Source organism: Rhinatrema bivittatum, chromosome 9, assembly GCF_901001135.1.
Source record: "Rhinatrema bivittatum chromosome 9, aRhiBiv1.1, whole genome shotgun sequence".
Classification (NCBI taxonomy): Eukaryota; Metazoa; Chordata; class Amphibia; order Gymnophiona; family Rhinatrematidae; genus Rhinatrema; species Rhinatrema bivittatum.
The window spans coordinates 168,902,871-168,925,830 of NC_042623.1; the positions used below are offsets into that span (position 1 = coordinate 168,902,871).

The following is a 22,960-nucleotide window of genomic DNA, read 5'->3' on the forward strand; positions in this document are numbered from 1 at the left end:
TCTGATGAGACTCCAGATTGTCTGTCAGCTGTTCCAGAGCTGTTAGCATAGGTTCCCGTTGTCATGGAAGATCCAGTTCCGTTTTATCTTACATCTTGGCTCTTGAGAGGACATGCTTGTAAAGAAAGAGGCTAATAAGATTTCAATCTTATTGAAGGCTCATAAGACATCAATCTCTGTGGCTTACATTCAGGTTAGGTGCATATTTGAGAGGTCCTGTAAAGATTGTTCGGTGTCTCTCTGGCATTCCAATGTTGCATTTTGCCTTTCATCGGGAAGGGTTAGATAAAGTGTTGGCAAATATTCAGCAACATTTTAAAGTCTGGGAGGATATTCTGGTGTCCTGGGCAGGCTGAATTAATTTGGTCAAAATGACTATACCTCCAAAACTATTATTCCTATTCCAACATATTCCATGTACGTTTCTGGCACAGGTGTTCCAAGACTTGCACAGCCAGGTAAGTAGATTCATATGGAATTTCAAACCAGCAAGAATAAAGTTGAGTACACTCTGGCTACCTAAAAGGCAGGGGAGAATGGCTTTGCCCAATTTCAGAGTATGTTACTGGGCAGCTCGATTGGTGGGTCTTAAACAGTGGCTCACAACCAAATATCCGGGATGGTTAGCCTTGGAGCAAAAGCAAGCAAAAGAGGTTAGTCTAGCTGTGCTTCCATTCTTGCCAGCATCTTCCCTCCTTAGTCGATGAATTTGTAGGAGAAGCCCCATTATTGCCCACACTTTTCAGATACAGTGTAAGGTGGCAAAGTACATGTAGTGAAGTTGAACAGTGTCTGCCCATAAATCCCATATACAGAAACCTCAGTGTTTTATGGTGTACTTTTTCTCCCATCTTTAGAGGCTGGAGGAAGAAGGGATTGGTATTTTGTGGAGCAGCTGTGAGATGAGGATGAATTCTTAACTCACTAGGATTTTGAACTGGAGGATGATTCACTGGCTTATCTGCAGATAAGAGCTTTAGGTGCCAAACTGGATCTGCATTCCCCCTGCGCTCACTCAATAAAATAGAAAGGTACCTGTGTTCTCTGAATGCTAAGTCCAAAGGGATAACAGGATATCCTGCAACATAAATTTGGGGAAGGAACCTCTGCTAACATCATTGACAAATGGAACGTAGATCTAGGTTTGGAAACTGGATGCAAAGAAATTGAAGGGGGCTCACAGGATATCTATATGCTGTAGATGGATTGAACTGGTTATTAGGCTTCTTAATCGCACATACAGACTCCCTAAATGCTATGCAAAGATGTTTCCCCACTTATGATATGAGCTGTTGGAAGGGTTGTGGTGAGCAGGGCTCATATTCATGTGTGGTGGCAGTGCCTGGGAATTCGTTGGTTCTGGCATGAAGTCACACAGGAGATGTCCAATATTTTAAGCATCCTAATCAGTTTTTGCCCTGCCCCTAGGCCTGTTGGGAGTCTGGCAGGAGTCATTTATCCTAGTGGCACTTTTGCTGCTGGCAGGTCAATTAATTCTTGCTGTCAGATTCATAATAGCTAAGCACTGGGAATCGCATCTGTTTATGGAGAACTGGTTGGCACAAATTAGAAACATAGCTGATACTGAAAAATTGTGGTACAGTTTAGCAATAAAGGATTTCATGTACCATCGGATTTGAGGGAGATACCTTAACTATATTGGAGAGTCAGACTAAGTGGGGCATGTTCAGTGAATATATGGCTATTGTACATTTTGTTAACGCACAACCACTAGCATTCTATAGTGCTGATAATTGGAACTGTTTTATACATTTTGCCAGGGTTTGATGTATAAACGTATACTAGTTTTATTTTATGCCTGAAAATTGTTAGTTAAAAATAAATAAATAAAATAAAGGGTTAGGTAAAGGCTTGGCCTTGAATTCCCTGAAAGTTCAAGTGGCAGCCACTTCGTGTTACAAAGGCCAAATTGTGGAGCTTCTGTGGCGGTCCATCCGAATGTATCATGGTTTCTTTGGGGAGTTAAATGAGGCCTTTAATTCCTCAATAGGACTTTAATCTTGTGCTCAGGGCCTTGGTGTCACCTTTCTTTGAGTCTTTGAAGCAAGTTATTCTTAAGAATCTTTCTCTGAAGGTGGTCTTTCTGGTAACAATCTGCTCAGCTTGCTGTATTTGAGATTCAGGCTTTGTTTTTTAGGGACCCTTTCTGCTCATTTCTTCGAATGCAGTTTCCTTTCGTCTGGTGCTGCCTTTCCTCATGGAGGTTGTATCGGCATTCCTTATAAACGTCTTTCTCTCCCAGCCTTTTTGAGAGAGGAGTGTCATGGTAAAAATGAGTCTTTGAGGTATTTGGATGTCCGTAGTTATCCTTTGATATTTGGAGGTGGCTAATAACTTATGTAAGTCAGACAGACTATTTGTATTATTTGGAGGGCCACATAAGGAAGAGGTGGCCTCCAAAGCTATGCTAGTTCACTGGATAAAAGATACGATTGGCCTATTTGTTCAAGGGTAGAAAGCCCCCTGGAGATTATTCGTGCTCACTCTAGAAGAGTGCAGTCTTCTCTTGAGTGGAAGCATCACTATTGCACCAGTGGACATCTGTAAGATGGCTGCGTGGTCATCTTTACATTCTTTGGTGAAACCGAGGCTTAGGGGTAGATTTTCAAACATTACATGCACGCGTCCATGTGCACATGCAACCCGACACACATAAATGGACGTGCGATTTTATAAAATTTCGGGCCAGTTCACGCAAGGGTGGGTAGACTATTGCAATTATGTGCAGCAACACATCGGGGCCTCTCCCGGGCCTCTCCCAGTCCTCTCTAAGGAGCAGACTGGGAAGGAACTTCCTAACCCCCTAGCCTAACCTCTCTTCCCCTTCCCCTAGCCTGCCCTCCCCCTATCCCTATCCTAAATACCCCCAAATTTCTTATCTTACCTTTTGCTCCTGCTCCGGCCCCTTTGAACATCGACTGGCCATGCATGTAAACTTTTAAAATCCGGCCCTATATGTATTGACTAAAGAGGATACAGCCTATGGGGCTGAGATTTTTTAGTCTGCCCTTACTTCCTCGCTAATTAGTTGGGCTTTGATCCTTTCCACTGTAAGGACTGGACTTGTGTAGCAGGATTAATGGAAGGCAGCCAAACTTCCATCAACCAAAGAGGGAGTCGCAAAAGAGGTAAGGTAGGCGGAGTGGAGATGTCGGGCAGCAACGGTCGCAACAGTATGAGAATAGCCTTTAAAGTAGCCTAGTGGTTAGAGCAACAGGTTATGAACGAGGGATCAAATCACGCTGTTGCTCCTTGTAACCTTGGGCAAGACATTTCACTCTCCATTGCCTCAGGTACAAACAGATTGTAAGTCCTCTGAAGAAAGGGAAATACTTAGAATACTTGAATATAATCTGCTTTGAAGCACCAAAAAGGAGAATATAAATCTAATAAACATGTATACCCAAGAGCAGGGCTTCCTAAACCTGTCTTGGCAATCCCCAGCCAGTTGGATTTTCAGGATATCCACAATGAATATGCATGAGATAAATTTGCATTCAATGAAGACTCTGTATATGCAAACTTATCTCATGCAAATTCATTATGGATATACTGAAAATCTGACTGGTTGTCTAGTCTTCAGGACAGGTTTGGAAGCCTTTCTATTCTAGGTTACAGTATCTGTCTGGATTCTAGTTACTCCTTTGATATTCCCCCTTCCTCAACAAACCCCGTGACCAGTATAGAGTTAGCAAGTATGCTGAGAGCTTAGCTTAATGTTTATTTCAGTTCTGGCCTAATGATAATTAAGGATGTGCATTCATGCATCCATTCTTTAGATTCATTTTGCTGCGTTTCGCAGCTAAGTGCATATCTAATGAATGGACACACAAAACGAATGGTGTGCGCGTGTGTCGGCACCCAGAGACATAAGCACACACGTTTTGTGCGCCTAGTATCCATTCATTAGATACATGCTTGGCAGCGAAATGAATCTAACAATTAGACATCCAACTGCACCTCCCTAATGATATGATTAAAAAAAAAACCCAGCTACTCATCTACCTGCCAACCTCAGCTCAGACCAGCACAGATGAATTTTAGGATATCACCATATCTGGCATTGCAATGATACATCATTTGCATGAAAGTTTATTACATTAGTACAATAGTGTTTTAAAGTCCAGAATGAAAGAATGGATTTCTGTGGCCTTACCAAAATTAGATTTTTTTTTCCTCTCCAAAGTGAATATGGCTGTGTATACAGGTAGCACATTGCTGATAACTGGACCCCTAACATATAAGTGAATAATCACAGGTTTAGCAGACTTCTTTGCAGGTTATTATATCTTTTATTACACCAAAATAAGTATGATTCAAGTATGATGTGCATGAGCCTTTGAAACCACATAAGTCCCTTCTTCAGATTTCCTCTGGTTTAGGTGAATATTTTTCACCCAAATATGTTAATTTTTTTAAACTTATTTATCAAATTTCAGTTACAATACAAAGCAAAACACTCTTTGTATACAACAAGGTATGGAAATAAATTCCTTAAACAAAAAATTAAGTAGTAATAAGAAATTTTATCTCCTTTCCAAAAATATCAATAACCAGAAGGAGAACAGAAAATAAGAGTTTAAACAATTTAAGAAAATAACATGATGTACCCACTAAACACACACAACTCGCCCATTATAGACCTTCAGTGGAAACCTGGGAAGATGTTAATTTGGAATCTAACAAAGATTGTAGATATTGAGGAACAAAAAATATGAAACAATCATTGTTAAGCTTTATAATGCCCCTACAGGGATACCTTAATGTGAATGTAACCTCTATAGATAAGAGTAACTTATCTCAACGAGAGGAGATGGTTTTCAGGGGTGATGAGTCAGACGAACTGAACAAAATCACTGTGAACCTGGAAGATGTAGTAGGCCAGATTGACAAACTAAAGAGTAGCAAATCACCTGGACTGGATGGTATGCATCCTAGGGTACTGAAGGAACTAAAAAATGAAATTTCTGATCTATTAGTTAAAATTTGTAAACTATCATTAAAATCATCCATTGTACCTAAAGACCTGGAGGGTGGCAATCCGGGTAACTATAGACCAGTGAGCCTGACTTCAGTGCCGGGAAAAATAGTGGAAACTATTCTCAAGATCAAAATCGTAGAGTATATAGAAAAACGTGGTTTAATGGAACAGAGTCAACATGGATTTACCCAAGGGAAGTCTTGCCTAACAAATCTGCTTCATTTTTTTGAAGGAGGTAATAAACGTGGATAAAGGTGAACCCATAGATGTAGTATATTTGGATTTTCAGAAGGTGTTTGACAAAGTCCCTCATAAGAGGCTTCTAAGAAAACTAAAAAGTCATGGGATAGGAGGTGATGTCCTTTCGTGGATTACAAACTGGTTAAAAGATAGGAAACAGAGTAGGATTAAATGGTCAATTTTCTCAGTGGCGTGCCTCAGGGATCTGTACTTGGACAGGTGCTTTTCTGGAAAGGAATACGACAAGTGAGGTTATCAAATTTGCAGATGATACAAAATTTTTCAGAGTAGTTAAATCACAAGCAGATTGTGATAAATTACAGGAGGACCTTGCAAGACTTGAAGATTGGGCATCCAAATGGCAGAAGAAATTTAATGTGGACAAGTGCAAGGTGTTGCATTATAGGGAAAAATAACCCTTGCTGTTAGGTTCCATATTAGGAGCTACCACCCAGGAAAAAGATCTAGGCATCATAGTTCATAATACTTTAAAATCGTCGGCTCAGTGTGCTGCAGCAGTCAAAAAAAAAAAAAAAAGCAAACAGAATGTTAGGAATTATTAGGAAGGGAATGGTTAATAAAACGGAAAATGTCATAATGCCTCTATATCGCTCCATGGTGAGACCGCACCTTGAATTCTGTGTACAATTCTGGTCGCCGCATCTCAAAAAAGATATAGTGCAATGGATAAGGTACAGAGAAGGGCAACCAGAATGATAAAGGGGATGGAACAGCTCCCCTATGAGGAAAGGCTGAAGAGGTTAGGGCTGTTCAGCTTGGAGAAGAGACAGCTGAGGGGGGATATGATAGAGGTCTTTAAGATCTTGAGAGGTCTTGAACGAGTAGATGTGAATCAGTTATTTACACTTTCAAATAATAGAAGGACTAGGGGGCATTCCACGAAGTTAGCAAGTAGCACATTTAAGACTAATCGGAGAAAATTATTTTTCACTCCACGCACAATAAAGCTGTGGAATTTGTTGTCAGAGGATGTGGTTAGTGCAGTTAGTGTAGCTGGGTTCAAAAAAGGTTTGAATAAGTTCTTGGAGAAGTGCATTACCTGCTATTAATTAAGTTGACTTAGAAAATAGCCACTGCTATTACTAGCAACAGTAGCATGGAATAGACTTAGTTTTTGGGTACTTGCCAGGTTCTTATTGCCTGGATTGGCCACTGTTGGAGACAGGATGCTGGGCTTGATGGACCCTTGGTCTGACCCAGTATGGCATGTTCTTATGTTCTTAGGAAAGCTCCCCTCCTCTCTTGAGTATATCTTTTTTAAGTCAGGAAATATTCCAACAGATTGCCAAAAAAGGGAATTTATATTCCTAAAGTACAGATGCATTACTTAAATCCGTTTCAGTAGGGAAAAGTTACCAACACTATCCCCCTTTCTAATATCTCAGGACCAGAGTTCTCAAGGTAATTTGCCAAATTAAATGATTCAGGAAAGGAGTGTGGTGCCTGACTTGAAGAAGCACTGTGAAAAGATTAAAAAAAAAAAAAATCTTATTTACCAAAGGGGACAGCATCTGGCTCACATTTTAAGATATTTAAGAAATATTTTCTTAAAGTCACCAATGGCAATTCTCCAATGTCTTTGGGAAAATTAAGAATATGTATATTTAAATGTATGGAATAATTTTCCAGAGATTCCAACCACTGATTAAAGACAAAAAAGCTCCTTGACTACATTGTATTTTTTTTACAATTATTAAAATTTGTTAGGCCCTTTAGTGTTTAGTGATTAAGCGATATACAATAAAAACATACAAATTCAAAAGTAAACAATACTAGAGAGGGATTGAGGTCCTTGATATATCTTTTTCTAAAGTTTTAATCTTCACCTTTTGCTCCTGCAACTGGCCCCTATGTTGATGGTCCAAAGGCTCCAAAGAAGCAGCTAGAGAGTCAGTTATTAATGAAATTACCAAATTTAGTCATCAGTTCCCAAATAGAGTCTAAGCTGATTGCTGATGGTTTATTTTACAAAAATAAAGACTCATCACTCGCAGCTAAGTTATCAAAGGATATAGATGCAGTGGCAACCCCAACCCCAACACCAGCCACCGAAGCAATCTCGTCCATCTGCTGCAAAGAAGAAAAACGTCCCTGAACAGATCTTCCAAGGTCTCTAGGATCTCCCAATGCCGATGTTTCAAAAGAGGCTACTGCTGCAGCTGTCCCCCTTCCACCTCCGAAGTCTCAGAGAAGTTATCTATGGGCAACCGAGTAAGGCAAACTGGAAGGGATCATGTCTAGAGGGCTCCAGCACCTCCTCCCTAGGCAATCGAGATGCTCTCTCACCAATAATCGCAACGGAGACTTCCATTCCCCTTGGTGGTAGATATCAGAGGCATGAAAGGGCTTTATTTCCAAACTGATTTGTTTTGCATATACTTTGACAGGAATAAACCTCATTCTTAAGCTATGGTAGGTTCTGAATTATCATCTTTATATATATATATTTTTTTTATTTATTTTAAATATTTGCATATAAAATTGCACTCTCCAGTGCTTTTCTTATCTAGAGTCTTAGTGCTCAGCCCAGTACAGAGCTTAACAAGGCACCATTTTTTTCAGATTTTCTCTGCTTCAGGAGTCATATTTCATGAAAGCCATCATGTCTTCTGGAGCACTAATCTCAGTGATATTATTTAATAACTCTATCTCCAGACTAACTAAAGAGATCACAAAAAAGTAATCTTTAATTTACAGACTGTTTCTCCTGCTGGACTTAATTTGGGCATTGCTTGAACTGTCTCTTTCTAATTGTTTTTTAATATCATTTTGGATCTTTTATTTTCAGTGTTTCTCATTATTCTGATGACAGTATCTGACTTGTATGCTTTGAGATTAGTGCTCTAGAAGACACGATGGCATTGACTGGGAGGGGTGTAGAGGTTGCACATCCCTAAAACCAACCCTTTCCTCCCCTTGCCTTTCTACCACCACTACCCTTCTCAGTGGCCCAATGATACAGTAGAGCGAGCAACAGTCGCTTCTAACCTACTGCCAACTCCTCTCTCTCTTCTGGGTGGTTCAGTTTACAGATCAGCCTTTTTAAACCATGCATGAGAGAGTGGAGCAGACAGCTATAGGAAGAGGTAAGATGCACTGAGCCCCTGGCTCTGCTGTCCTGCCAATCAGGCTGCAGGGAGTAGCTGTTCTTATACTCTCCAGCCCGTGTCAGGAGACCGAGCAGGAGACACTCCTGGCCCTGCAGGTTATGTTGGGAGGTGATTAGGGTCAGCAGGAGCAGCAGCTCTTCACCCCTGTGAGCTGTATTGGGAGGGGGACAGCAGCTCTACAGCTGCATTGGGAGAGAGCCAGTGGTGCCCCCTTGAACATGGCACCCTGTGCGACTGCACGGGTCGCACACCCCAAAAGCTGGCCTTAGGGTAGGGGCATTTAACTTTGTGAGTCATTACTGTTTAAACTGTTAGTGCATTTAAATAATAGCCATAAGTTGTCAAGACGGGTCTGGAAGTTGAGCTTTTGTTCTTGTTTTGAGTACCCAAGCAAACAGATTGCTATGAAAACTGCTATTGAAGAGAAATTGTTCAGTGCTTCTCCAGCTGGTCAAAATGCAGCGTTCCTGCTCTAATGTTCCTGGCTTCATGTGCTTGGCAGTGTTAAAACTCTAATCATATCAGCTTTTATTCTCATTTCTAAGTCCCCCACCCCACTCTGCTCCAATTTTAGGCCTAATAGTGGACAATCCTTCACTCTCTCCCTTGACTTTGAAGAGTGGGGTGAAGTTGGCTCCTATGAGTGGGAGCCCAGCTGGCCCAGCGACATCCCCGCTCCTCAGCCCCCTCCTGAGCGACATTGGTACTGCCAGGGTGGAAGAGGAGGAGGAAGCAAGACGAAAGGTAGGTTTATACTCGTCTCCAGCCTCTCAAGAAGGCGGCCTACACTTTGCTAGGGCAAATTATCCAAGTGTGTGCGTGCGTTTGCCAGGGCAGTGGTTCCCAAACCTTCCATGTCCAAGGCACACCATCCTCCGTAGAGCAGGCAAGACAAACATGACGAGAGCTCATATGTCAAAAGAAGAGCTAGGGAAGCAATGAAAACCCACTGTCTCTGCCAAATTTTAAAACAAAGGGAGAGGGGATGGAGCACACATGAACCCATCACAGTGGACCAGTTCCTACCCTCTGCATATAAGTGCAGGAGAAGGAGACGTCAGTGTGGTGCGGGCAGCTGGCTTAATTAGTTAACCTTGCCTGCCACACGTGGCTGCCAGAGCTCCACTGCTGCTCCCAACACTCCAAGTGAGTCACATCCAGTGCTCGGTGCACACCCTTCCCATCTCATTCAGGCTTGGGGTTAAGACAGAGGCTGAAAGGATTCAAAGTAGGCAGCTCAGAAGGGGGAAAATGAGGAGGATTCTACGTGCACTGTGTATGCTATACAAAGAGGGGCCCGGATAACCATGCACTGCATGCTGCCCATTAATTACCACACTCTGGGACTCGTACTGTAGCTAGGAAGAAGAGGCATGCATGGTAATGCATATTCTCAGAAAAGCACTCCTACATGTTTGAGCCACCGCTAGTGAGATACTGAGAGCAGAACCCAGGTGCTGGTCTGGATCTGAGCATAAGGCAATGGTGACATTTCCTTGGCACACCTGATCAGGTCTGAAGGCACTAGTGGTTAGGAAACAGTCCTGGGGTACACCATAACTTGAGTGGCTGTGTACAAATTTTCTGTGCCCTAAGTGTTTACTATGTTATCAGTATACTTTGTTTCTGTTGTATATAATATGTATAAACTATGCACACAGAATACGTTCAATATTCATAGTGCCCGACTATATACTAGAAAACTCAAATAGAAAAATTGTGTGCTCTGAGGGCTACATGATGTGTGTGAGTAATACTCATGAGGCATCAACTCGGCACTAATTGTATTCATTTTATTGTATTGTGTAGAGCAGAGTTTTAGGAGCCATGTTGGGTCTGAAGTAAATCAGAATCTTTGCAGAGTGATATCTTTTAGTGGACCAATATTTATCTAAAATAACTTGCCACATAAGATCTGATAAGGATTCACGGTATGCAGCCATTCATTTTACTGCTAAACATATGAACTCCTTTCCAGACCTGCTCTGTTATGATAGACTGCAAAGTGCAAGATAAAATAAATGTCTCTGGATTCTATGAAGATCTTGTAGGCATGTTACTTTTCAAGATGACCAACATGTGCATACACAAGACATGCACTTCGTACTGAACAAATAAATGAAGGAGTTTGGTGGTTAACATGCACCTGTGACACATAAGTGGTCTTAATCTGGCCAGAAAACAGACTCAGACTGCACTCGGCCGTTCTCTCAAACTTTTTATTAATGAGCAGAAAACAAAACAGAAGCAGCTCTGCTTACCTTAGCAGTTCTCAAAACAAAGACAGCAATATAATTCACAATTCAGCAGTTTTGGCCTTATCTGAGCTTCCTACTCTTCCCTGAGGCCCCCATGTTCTCTGTCAAAACCAATGGGAATTACTAGATTCCCTAGTGTGGTGATGCATTATGCCTGGCAATACTGAGGCTATACAGAAGAACTTAGTATCCCCTTATAGACTCCAATAATAGGTTAAGGTGGAACAAGAGATAAAGTGGGCTAAGGGGCAAAGCATATAAGGTCTGTAAACAAACTAGATAAAACCAAATAAAACTGCTTTCTCCTAAAAGACCATTATATTGCATAAATTAAGGCTTTAGCAAGTAATTATTAATATTCATTAGCCTACTGAATAATCATAATGGTATGAATCTTATTTTATTTACTAATTTCTGTGAATTGCCTTGTATTACTCCTGGAGAAATTGTGCGCAAAAAAAATTTTAAATTCTGTAAAGTTCTGCATACTTTATATTGGTCAAAATAACACAATATACATGACCATCTTTAAGTCATTAATTTAAAATGTAATATAGAAAAAAGTTATTACTTAAAGATACAGTGCTTTAAATATTACAAGCAGAATTTCCCTAGAAGTTCACAGTAAGAATGTTTCACCCTCTCTCCCTGCTCCCCTGGCCAGTCTCCTTTCACTTTGCCGTCTCAGGCTCCAACTCCTCCACCTGCCACTCTCTCTCCACCCTCCCCCTCTAGGCTCAATCCCTTCCACTTTAGCTCCACTCCCAGAGTTGACCCCTCTCTCATTACTGCCCCCCACACAGACTCTCTCTCACACACACACACACATACTCCCTGTCTTTAGTGCACATACATACCCTCTCATACAGGCTCCCTCTCTCATATACACACACACACACACACACACCCCTCCCCTCATACAGACTCCCCCTCTCTCTCTCGTGCACACACACCCTCATACAGGCACGCTTTCTCTCTCTCTCACACACACACACACATATATCTTTGTTACAGGTTCTCTCTCCTCTCTCTCTCTCTCTCTCTCTCTCTCACACACACACACACACACACGAAAATAAGAAATTGCTGTGCTGGGTCAGACAAAGGGTTCATCAAGCCCAGCATCCTGTTTTCAACAGAGGCCAAACCAGGACACAAGAACCTGGCAAGTACCCAAACACCAAGAAGATCCCATGCTACTGATGCAATTATTAGCAGTGGCTATTACCTAAGTAAACTTGATTAATAGCAGTTAATGGATTTCTCCTCCAAGAACTTATCCAAACCTTTTTTGAACCCAGCTACACTAACCACATCCTCTGGCAACAAATTCCAGAGCTTAATTGTGCATTGAGTGAAAAAGAATTTTCTCAGATTAGTCTTAAATGTGCTACTTGCTAACTTCATGGAATGCTCCCTGGTCCTTTTTACAGGTTTTCTCTCCTCTCTCTCTCTCTCTCTCTCTCACACACACTCACACACACACACACCCACACCCACCTTTGTTATAGGCTCCCTCTGGCTCCCTCTTTCCTCACACACACATCTTTGTTATAGGCTCCCTCTCTCCACACACACACACATACCTTCTTTATAGGCTCCCTCTCTCCACACCCACACATCTTTGTTATAGGCGCCCTCTCTCCTCACTCACACACACACACACACACACACACACACACACACACACATCTTTGTTAGAGGCTCCCTCTCGCCTCACACACACACATCTTTGTTATAGGCTCCCTCTCGCCTCACACACACACATCTTTGTTATAGGCTCCCTCTCGCCTCACACACACACATCTTTGTTATAGGCACCCTCTCTCTCCTCACACACACACATCTTTGTTATAGGCACCCTCTCGCCTCACACACACACACCTTTGTTATAGGCTCCCTCTCTCCTCACACACACACACACATCTTGTGCTTTGTGTTTGGTTTTTTCATTGTTAAGGATATGCTAAAAGACACAATTGATTAGTAGATTTTTTACAAGGTGGGAGGCGGTTCTATAACGGTGCCTCCGCCAAATACCTCGGCCCATCTCAAATCGGACAATCACAATTTCTCTGTAAAATACCTTAAGAAATGGAATTTTTATACTAGAAAAGACTAAAAATAGATGCCAAAACAGAATTAAATGAACTGTGCATACAGACATTTAAGCCCTAAGCCAAATTTGGGTGTGGTCATAGCTCTGATATCTTTTCCACTGCCCCACTTGAGTATTCTCCTACTCCGTTATATCCGGTAACATTTTTGGAGATGGTACAGAACCCTCCAGGTCCAGATCCTCCTTCGAGGATATTCTGGATGATCCTGCTTATCAAGGAGCCAGTCTTGTGAAACCACTAGGGGCAAGCCCTCACTGGTTTCTCAGAGTTCTGATGATGGCCCCTTGGTGTCTCTCTGAACCCATTAACAGGAAAAGTGCAGAAAAGATTTTTGTTTTTGTGTCTGTGTGCTAATCTTGTGTACAGGGGCTTATTATAAATATAGGATATGGAGTTCACAGCTGACCTCCAAATTCATGGATACCTACTTTTCTCAAGGTAATAATCTCTAGGGGTATTTGCAACATAGAGGGTCAGAGCTGAAAATGAGAGCAGGCCGGGGAGTTGCCCTTGTAAGCAAAAGGCACTTTCACTTCTAATGGCCAATTTGACTGAAGTTATGGCAAGGTTGGTGTGAACCAAATGGAGCCAAATTATACTGAGTCAAATTTGCTTCCCTATTTTTATAAGCCACTTCTCTTGTGTATGCACTACCAATTAAAAGAAGAAGTTCCAAATTGCAGTAAAACTGGCTGCATCATTCACTTTTTCAGTCTAATTACAGGAGTAAATGGGACTTGAGGAATCCTTATTTTAATTGGGAATCAAACATCTCCTTGGGCCTAGCTTCTTATCTCCTTCTAAAGAGAATGTCCTCAGAACGCAACTCCCTTCCTGTCTGTGTCTTAAGGTGGACCAGGTCCCAGGCTTTTAAGAAGAGTCTAACAAACTTGTTCATCTTCTTTCCCCATTAGCTTGACCTGGTCAGGTTGTGTGTCTGTCACTACCCAGGTTAACTCCAAGAAAAATAATTCATCCTTCCTATATTCTTTTCCCATCTTAAACTGGGACTGATCATACCAAGGGTAGGCTCGGTATGAAGCCCTCTAGGCCAGAGGGTGCTTTCCCTTCCTGCATCTGTATATGCCTCCAGCCAACTCAAGGGAATTACTTTTAAGTGGGATTTGCTTAAGTTTTCTAAGTTTGCTCTCCCTCACCCTTTATGGTGAATCAGCTAAGGGTTCTTGGAATACCCCTGGTTCCCTCTGATGCATGTCACCAGGCAAAGTTAAAATAGTAAAGTCCCTGGCAGTCTTTAGCCACTGAAACCTCTCAGATTTTCTTCTCTGGTGCTGCCTTCAAGGTCTGGATGTCTTTGCATGTGGTATACTTTTGCAGCGTCCCATGGACAGGCTTCCAGAGGAGATGTTGCTGTGCAGTCTAAGCTCGCCCATTAGAATCTCAGAATCTCATCAGAATCTCAAGGAATGAAAGCTCAGAAAGTATACCCACTTCTACTTAGGCTTGCACTACCAAGGTCATCAGTAAGACCTGACTGGTTGAGTACTGTTACCGGTCACCATATATGAGCTGAGTGGTGTTGTAGGATAACCGAGCAACTTCAAGCTGGAGAGATAGTCCACACTGATTCCAGCCTCTTTCATACAAGATTCCAGCTTTATTATAGCACTTTAAACAGCATTCACAACATAGTATGTAGACTGCTTACCTTCAGCAGTGTACTCACAGCGTCAGCTTAGATCAGAGATGTTACAGAAGCTGCCTTCTGGAGATGTGGGACCTCCTGATCCCAGCTGGGCTCAAACCTTTATTCCCCTCCCAGCACGGCCCCACCCACATAACTCTCTCTTCCTTCAGGATTTAAGGTGGACCTATGTATCATGCCTGGTCCTGCACTGGTTAAGGAGGGGTTTTAGGGCCACTCCTTCATTGTTGCCACCTCGCAGTCAGTATACCCACTCAGGGCCAGGTGTTTACAAATGAGTCTCTCTGCATCCTGAATCCATCAGGATTGGGTGGGAACCTCATTTACCTCAACTAAGATCATAAAGTCTGAAAGTCCCCCACATGGACCATCCACCAAATTTTAGTTTTACATCTTCACAAAAGTATGCACCTACATTTCATTCTCAATTTGGGGGTAGCCCTTGACAACATGCTTTTATTGCTCCACAATGAGAGCACGCCTGCGGGTCTTGTGCCACTTTTATTTCAACAGTTCCTACAAAGGGTTCTTTGTTCCCTTCCTTTGTTGACTGCGCTCCTCCATGTAGAATTTCACTAGCTTGCGCTCCTATTCTAGATCCTCAAAACTATGGGCAATCCTCGACAGCATGGCCTTCTGCCACACAGTTGGAGGAGTATGTCCACAGGACTTGTTCCACTTTAACTTTAACACTTCCTGCAAAGTGTTCTTCATTTTCTTCTTTGTCATAGGGGCAATACTCTTCTTCATGTCTATTCCCAGCACAAAATGAATAAAAGGAAAAAGTGTCTGGACCATTGTTTCTCGGGGGGGCACGTACCTCGGATTTCTTTCCTCCTTCAATTCCATGGTTGTCCTTGCTATGAAAGTCCTCCCTTGTTAGTGTATGTTTTAGCCTCTAGTGTTGGCTGTGTTACCGGGTTGGCATCCATGACTTTGCTTCCTTGGTATCTACATTCTCTGGTCAAATGACCTCTCCTTCCACAATTGAAACAAGTTGGGGAGCTTGGGGGCTGTGACCTGAGTATGAAACCTGAGCTGTCCTGCTCTGAGGACTTTTGCTGGGACCCTGCATTCTCACTGCTGTGACAGGGATCAGGTTGTCTTTCTAGCTTCTGCACCGATTCTGGTATCAAATGAGTTTAACAGAAGGTATCTGCCACTTCAAAGGCCTTCTCCAGGATGAACCCAGGTGCTGATACACCCAATTTCTCACTTCTCCAGGACAACCTGTTTGGCTACCTCGAGACCTGTCTTTGTCTCTAGCCTTAGCCACTTCCATCTGGCATCTTAGCCAATGGATCAGGATTCTTGGAGTTTTCCCAGGCTGTAGGTTGCTCCTCCAGAACCATTGCTAGTATGTTTCCGTCATGTAGCTTACTCTTTCCAGGATGGTGGTTTTAACATGCAAATAACTGGCTCTTTCATCTGAATTGGCAGCCTGAAAAATGGCTTGGCTGTTGCCAGTAAGTGCATTTGTCAGTTAGGTGGTCCAGCTAGCTTCTGCCAGCCATGCAGGCAGTTCTTTCATAATTTCTTAAGAAAATGTCTGGGTCTTCTCCTGACTTAATTTTAAACACTGAAGGCACTGGGGTTGTTTGTGTTGTGGCAGTTTGTACTGCTTGGGCCATCTGTGTCAGCACCCCCAGCTGCTTGACCATGCTGTTCATAAAGAGTTTGAACCCACTTCTGGAGCTGCTGCTGCCCTTCTGTGAGGATCTGTAGAATTCACTCCATGTTAGTTAACTGGCTGCAGTCGCAAAAGGCTTTCTCGAAGGGCTCATCCCCGTTCAGAAGTAGATATAACAAAACTTCCCCTCAAGGAGGAACCAAAACAAACAAACAAAAAGTAAGAAAGCACTGCCTATTTGACTGTCTCATACCCTTCTCTCCAGGCAGAGAGGGGTATATGAAACAGAGCCTATTGTAAAATCATTTCTGGCCACATGCAGCCAGGCTCCAGGACAGAGAAAAATTGTTCTCTTCTTTTCCTTCTCTTTTTGGCATGGTTCTTTACTTGTGCATAGCTTAGCACAAAAATTCCCAAACTGGTGACATGTGTGACACCGTGAGCAGTCTTGGGCTGGCCAGAGAACAGATTTAGACTGGATGCTGGCTGTTTTCTCAAACTTTTCATTAATGATAAGAAATCAAACAGAAGTAGCTTTGCTTACTTTAGCAGTTCTCAGAACAAAGGCAGCAATATAATTCACAGTTCAGCAATACTGGCCTTCCCTAGGTTTCCTTTTCTTCCTTGGGGCCCCCAGTTTCTCCCTGAGCCTAGCTACTTATCTTCTCCTAAGAAGAACACCTCAGAGCGCAATTCCATCCCTGTCTGTGGCTTAAGATGGACCAGGCTAAATGCCTGGTCCCGGGCTTTTAAGGAGGATCCAACGGCACCACAAACAGAACAATTATCCTTTCACTCCTTATGCACCAGCTGGCTGAGACTTTACTATAAGCTTTATGCCATTCTTTTTTTTTTTTTTTTAACTTTATTTCTAACATGGACAGTCAACCTGTTATAGTCTGAAAAAAGTACAAACAATAAAGAACATAACTAATAAAATATAGGGAAATTATTTCTATTGTCCTTAAAGATCATTTTTTCTTTGTCTTAACATCAAATAATGGAATGTTATTCGTAGAGTCATAGTCACTTGCTGGATGTCATCTGATTAATAGGAATAAATTTGTGAAAATATAAGAACTGAGAACATTATTTTGAAAGGGACAACATTTAGATAATCTGTTTTTAAATTGCATATAAAATTTTAAAAAATAACAAGGAGGAACATACTAAGTATAAGACCAATGATTATATATAAGGCAGATGGATCTGCAGTGTGAAAGCACATCTGATGATGCCTAGTATGAAGGTCTCCATTTAAATGTTTCCTAATATGTATTAAAATACCGATAGAGTGAGGGGCATTATACAGTGATTAATTTTGTGGATATCCTCTCATTTGAGTTAGTAAGGTAGTAGGATAGTTTTTGTGATTAGAAACATAACAGCAGAAAGACTGTATGGCTCATCTAGTCTGCCCAGCATGAGAACAAAGATCAAGCCACTAGACTCTCTTAATAGGTTCTGTATACCAAGAGATGGAGCAATGATGCAGTCCATTCCCTGGTTCTGATTGGTTCTCTCACTTTCAGCGCTACCCCACCGACAAAGCCTATTTTATAGCAAAGGAGATTCTGACCACAGAACGTACATATGTAAAGGACCTTGAGGTTATTACAGTGGTGAGTAATGGAAAATTCCCCTCTCCTTGTCCTTCATTCGAGTAATTTTCTGTTTGATTTGAATGTTTTACCATGAAAAATGTTTTACATTGAAGTGAAAATATTTTGAGAGGATATTGGACATATTCCATTCTTCTGTTTACCCATCACTCACTGCCCTCCGATCTCCAACAGGAGAGCCAGTTCTCCCATGAGCTGCTCTTGTTTTCTTAGGCCCTACTCTAGAGCACTCAAAGCATCTCTGAACTGTTGGTGTTCCAAGACACCTTCTGAAATGTGTGCATGTCCTCTTCAGATTCACTCAGTTTATTGATGTTTGTTTTTGAAATGCATGCTGTGTCTGCTACTAATGACATCACCTTAACATGAGCTGCTCTTTGTCTAATGTCGCGTGCACGAGAGAAGCTGTAATGTCCCCTATGTTATCATATGCAAAGATAAACAAGGGGACATATTTGTTTAAAGAAAGGTTTTAGCTGTATAATTTGCGTAAGGCAGCACAGGACTTACACTTGCCAAAATATTAAATTATCAAAACACAACAAAAATATTGTTAGAATTGAAATCATTCTCCAACCACAGAATATTCAGAAGAATTAAAAAACAATTTATATTTAAAAAATAAGGTATTGTACAAAACACAACCCCCCTTGATTCATTTATCAAAACTGGTTAAACATTAGGAAAATCCTGTAATCCCCTACCCTTTAAGGAAAAATGTTCTTGATACAAAAATTGACTTAAACCTATTTTTCACACACATCTTTTAAAGATGAAGACAATTTAATTGATTTAAAAATATGCTTAGAAATTAATCTGGAATGTGTACTAATCTGGAATCTGAACTAATTCATAGAAAAACTTTAACAACCCAATCAAATTATACCCCAGCAGACCATACAAACGGCAAACAGCCAATTGCACCTAACCTGACACCTCCATGTTTCATTCCATATAAAATGTGAGGGTTAATGAAAAGGATATCTCCTAACACAGGCCACAGTTTTGGCATAATAAATGCCTGGGTCAGGGTTTCATCTAATGCTCACCCTGTAGAGTCTCAGTGAGACTGGTGATTGGGTCTGCAGAGAAGTTTGCATTGCTATGAAGAGTGCGCTATGGATTGGAAAGCCGAAGAGGAGGAGGAAATGAATACCTCAGAGAGGCACGTATTGTACCAAAATAGGAAGGTGTCCTCTTAGGTGCAGTTGGATTTCTTCTCGTCTGTGTTTTTCCTTGAGCCTGTCTCTGTCCACTCCTTTACTAACATTTCTGTCTGTCACAGGCATTGCTACCCCAATTAGTCTTCAGTGTTTTGCGCTTTCTTTGACGACTGATCCAGCCTGGATGATTCTCTACATTCTTCTTTAATTTCTGTTGTAGTGGTTCCGCAGTGCTGTGATTAAGGAGAACGCCATGCCCGAGGGGCTAAAGACGCTACTCTTCTCTAACATTGATCCTATTTATGAATTCCACCGCGGCTTCCTGAAGCAGATTGAACAGAGACTGGCACTCTGGTAAGGATTCCAATTGCTAAATACTCCAGAGTTAATGTTATCAGACCCTGATGACACAGGCTCCAGCTCCCAAGCAAGGAATTTGGTGAGAGGGAGCATTTCTCATATTTATCAAATTGAAAATGCATTAACATAACAGAGTAAAAGAGACCATAGAAAAATTGCACCATTTTGGATGAGAAGGCAGGTTGTGGTGGTGGCATCTCTGCTTCCCCTTGTTCAAGGACATAGATTTAACACACTTTTCCTTTTTGTCCTTCCCTGCACTTGAGGAATAGGAGTCGAGTGATTAGGTCTCTGAGTTACCAGCCATGAAGAAGACTTAGGTCTTGAGTTCAAATCCCTGCTGTGCCAGTGATTCTGTGGTGATGGCAAGTCCACTCCATCTCCTTCTATCTTAGTTTATGCAGCTGTAATTATTTATTTTATTTATTGGTATTACAGTTCTGTGTCTTTTGCTCTGACTCTCTTGAAAACTCTCTTGTCATGCTAGAGCTAAATTTAAGAACATAGGATGTGCTGTGTTGGGTCAGACCAAGAGTCCATTGATTTCCCCATGTCCTGTTTCCAACAGTGGCTTGTCCAGGTCACTAGGAAGTACTCAGCAGATCCCAAAGATTAGATCCATTCCTAGTTGCTCACTTCCCTGGGATAAGTGGTGGTTTTCTCAAATCTACCTGGCTGAATAATAATTTATGGACTTTTCCTCAAGAAACTTAAGCAAACCCTTTTTAAACCCAGCTATGCTGGATGCCTTGATCACGTCTTCTGGAAACAAATTCCACATCGTGATTGTGCATGGAGTGACAAAAATGCTTTCTTTAATTTGTTTCAAGTTTTTTAGTTACTAGTTTTATGGAGTGTCCCTGAGACTGTCAAAGAATAAAGAACCAATACTCTATTAACCACTTTCACCCCACTCATGATTTTATAAACCTCCACGCTGAAGAATCTCAAGTTATTTAGCTTTTCTTTATAAGGGAGCCATTCCATTCTTTATCACTTTTGTTGCCTTTCTCTGCATATGTTCTAGTTCCACTTTGATGTGGCAACCAGAACTTCACATGGTATTCAAGGTGCAGTCGCAGCATGGATTGATATAGAGACAATGATATTCTCAGTTTTATTTTCCGTTCCTTTACAAATGATTCCTGACGTTCTACTTTCTTGACCACTGCACCCAGAGCTGAGGATTTCAATGTATTGTCCACAGTGACACCAAGATCCTTTTCCTGGGTGGTGACTTCTAATATGAAACCTAGCAAAGTGTATCCTTAGGATTATTTTTCCTAACTGTGACTGTGGTTGGATGTCACAGAGGTCCCAGAGGAACAGAGCCTTGAAGATGGAAGAACTTCGCAGGTTGATGAAGAGCTGGAGTTGTTCATTTTCTCAGATCAGGATCTTCTTGGCCTCCCTCTGTGAACTGTGGTGCCAGTTCTCAGGTTGAGCAAGGTGCAAAAGTGTCATGAACAAGAATCTGTGAGCCCTTTCTGAATTTCAGGACATCTTGAATGTGCATGAGGTATTTCCATGCTTTGTTTGATGTCTACAAAAGTATCTCGTGCATAGTCATTAATGATATCCTGAAAACAGAGAAGCCAGTATTAAAAAATGTAGCAGAATAAGTTATCCTGGATATTCAGCAAGATAAACTGTCCACTGAGTAAAGCTATCTTCTGACTAGGTTTAAAGTTACACATCTAAAGGTGGCCAGATAACTTTAGACTTAACTGGCTATATTAAAAAGAATATAGCCGGTTAAGTTCTGACAGTATACAATTAAAGAAAAAGCATGACGCGTGGGCCTATGGCCCGATTCCCATACACCCAGCCAATATGTTAAAAAAAAAAAAAAAAAAAGGAGAGGGGGGGCTTGAAGGCATCCTCTGGTCGCCCACTAATGGCCTTAGATCCCTGCCATAAGTTTTCCAACTTAGTGGGAGAGACCATTTCTAGGCAGCACCACCTCCTCTTGAGGCTGGCTCTGAATGGTATCCCTGAAGTCCCCTTGGGGGTGGGGGGTTAGAAGTAGTGTGGTAATTTTGATTAAGCATCTGAGGAAGCATCGGAGGAGAGAGGAGCTTTTCTTCTTTTTTTTTTTAATTCGTCTTTATTGGGCATTTATTTAAAAAACAAAATGCAGTAGCAGAAGCAACCATGACAAATCCTTTTGACTAACAATACAAATAGAATGACCTATCTTTTCAACATTTTCCCCTGTCCACTAAAAGCGGACACCCCCTACATATGAACTATCATTCAGACTCACAAACGCACACGTTCCAAAAAAAACCCAAAACATACAATCACACACCCACTGAGGACAGCCCACAACTTCTTAGAACACACAGAGCACGAAAATGCCCAGGCCCAGATGTAAATATCACTGAACCAGAAGTACTTTATCCCAAAGGGAGAAATAACCTTCAAGAAGCTAGACAATTTCTGAGTAGCTATGTTCCTTTTCCGGAGTAGTTCTAACTGCGCAGTATGGTGCATCGGTTCTTTCCACTGAGCATATGAAGGTGCCTCCTCCATTTTCCAAATTAAAATAGCCTTTTTAGCCATGAGAGTGGCCACAGCAAGAAACTTTCTTCCCCTCTTGAGGTATTGGGCACCCTTTATCCCAGAAATAGACGTATACAGAGATCCTTGACCAAGAAACGGGACAACCCCAACAGGTAAGCCATAATCTGGTTCCAGAAAGGCTGAAGCTTATAATATCCTGTAGACATGTGACAGAAGTCTCCTGGGGCTGTTTTACACTTCAAACACGTGTCAGAATCCCGTAGTTTCATCTAGACACCCCGTACCCTGGTAATGAATACTCTGAGTAGGTTCTTAAACTGGATTTCCCTCATGATGGCAGCTAGATAATGCCTAGAAATCACCAGGAAGGTACGTGATAGCAAGTCCGAGGAGACCTCTGTGCTAAGGTCCACACTCCATTTTTTCAGCTAAGCGAGTCATGTGAGGAGTAGGTAATGCAGAAATCAGCTGCCTTGACTAAATAGAAATTTTATTAAACTTGGGCGGAGTCTCCAGAAAGCTTTCCTCATCTGTGGGAACAATAAGGGAGATATTGCTCTTAGAGAGGCTAAGGCAGAAATGATGGGCTTGTAGGTAGGCAAAAAAGTGTTTCGGTATATCCTGATCCTCCCACAACTGCTCAAAGGAATGTAGGCAGGAAGAGTCAGAATCCACCAAATGAGCCAGATTACGAATCCCCTCTGAAGCCCATCCCTGAAAAATGGGGCCACTCAAACCAGTTGAAAAATCTGGTCAAGAAGGGTGAGAGAGAAGACTCTGTGGACTTTCTTATTAAGACTTTTTTATAGCCAGTTTTAAAGCAGGGGGGGCCAAGCTATGGAGGTGGGTGTGATATAAAGAAATATCATTTTGGCTTGTGCCCCCGCCCCCACACACTGATTTTCTGTGACCTTAAGCATTAGTACAAGAAGGATGGGGGTTGGGGGGGGGGTGCTGGAGAGGCACACAAATGCATTGGGCTCCCAGGCCCCAGAGACACTCTGTACGCCACTGTGTTATCCAGCTGTATGCCTTTGAATATTGACCTCAGAGTAGCTAAGTGGGTCTCGAGGAGTGGTTTGGGTACCACTGAGTTAGTGTGTTACATTATAACATGTAGCTATCCAGGTAATAATTTGAGGCTTCAGGACTCTTTCCTCAGTTGTTACCTTTGGAAGTACAAAGCTGCAGCTATGGTTGAAGGACCAAAAGTGTTCCTGTCGCCTTTTGCAGATGTGCCTT

At 41.9% G+C, this 22,960-nt stretch overlaps 1 protein-coding gene across 3 annotated transcripts in view; it reads left to right on the top strand.

Moving 5' to 3' along the window:
* Window positions 1-22,960, top strand: part of FARP2 (FERM, ARH/RhoGEF and pleckstrin domain protein 2) — a 354,029-nt gene that overhangs the window by 275,433 nt on the left and 55,636 nt on the right. For all 3 annotated transcript variants that reach the window (XR_003858526.1, XR_003858525.1, XM_029614957.1), the window contains exons 14-16: window positions 8,948-9,117; window positions 17,580-17,669; window positions 19,053-19,186. Coding sequence is in view for 1 of the 3 variants with exons in the window: in XM_029614957.1 (XP_029470817.1) it covers window positions 8,948-9,117; window positions 17,580-17,669; window positions 19,053-19,186 (394 nt within the window). In the remaining 2 variants the exon portion in view is untranslated. The remainder of the gene's footprint in view (window positions 1-8,947; window positions 9,118-17,579; window positions 17,670-19,052; window positions 19,187-22,960) is intronic.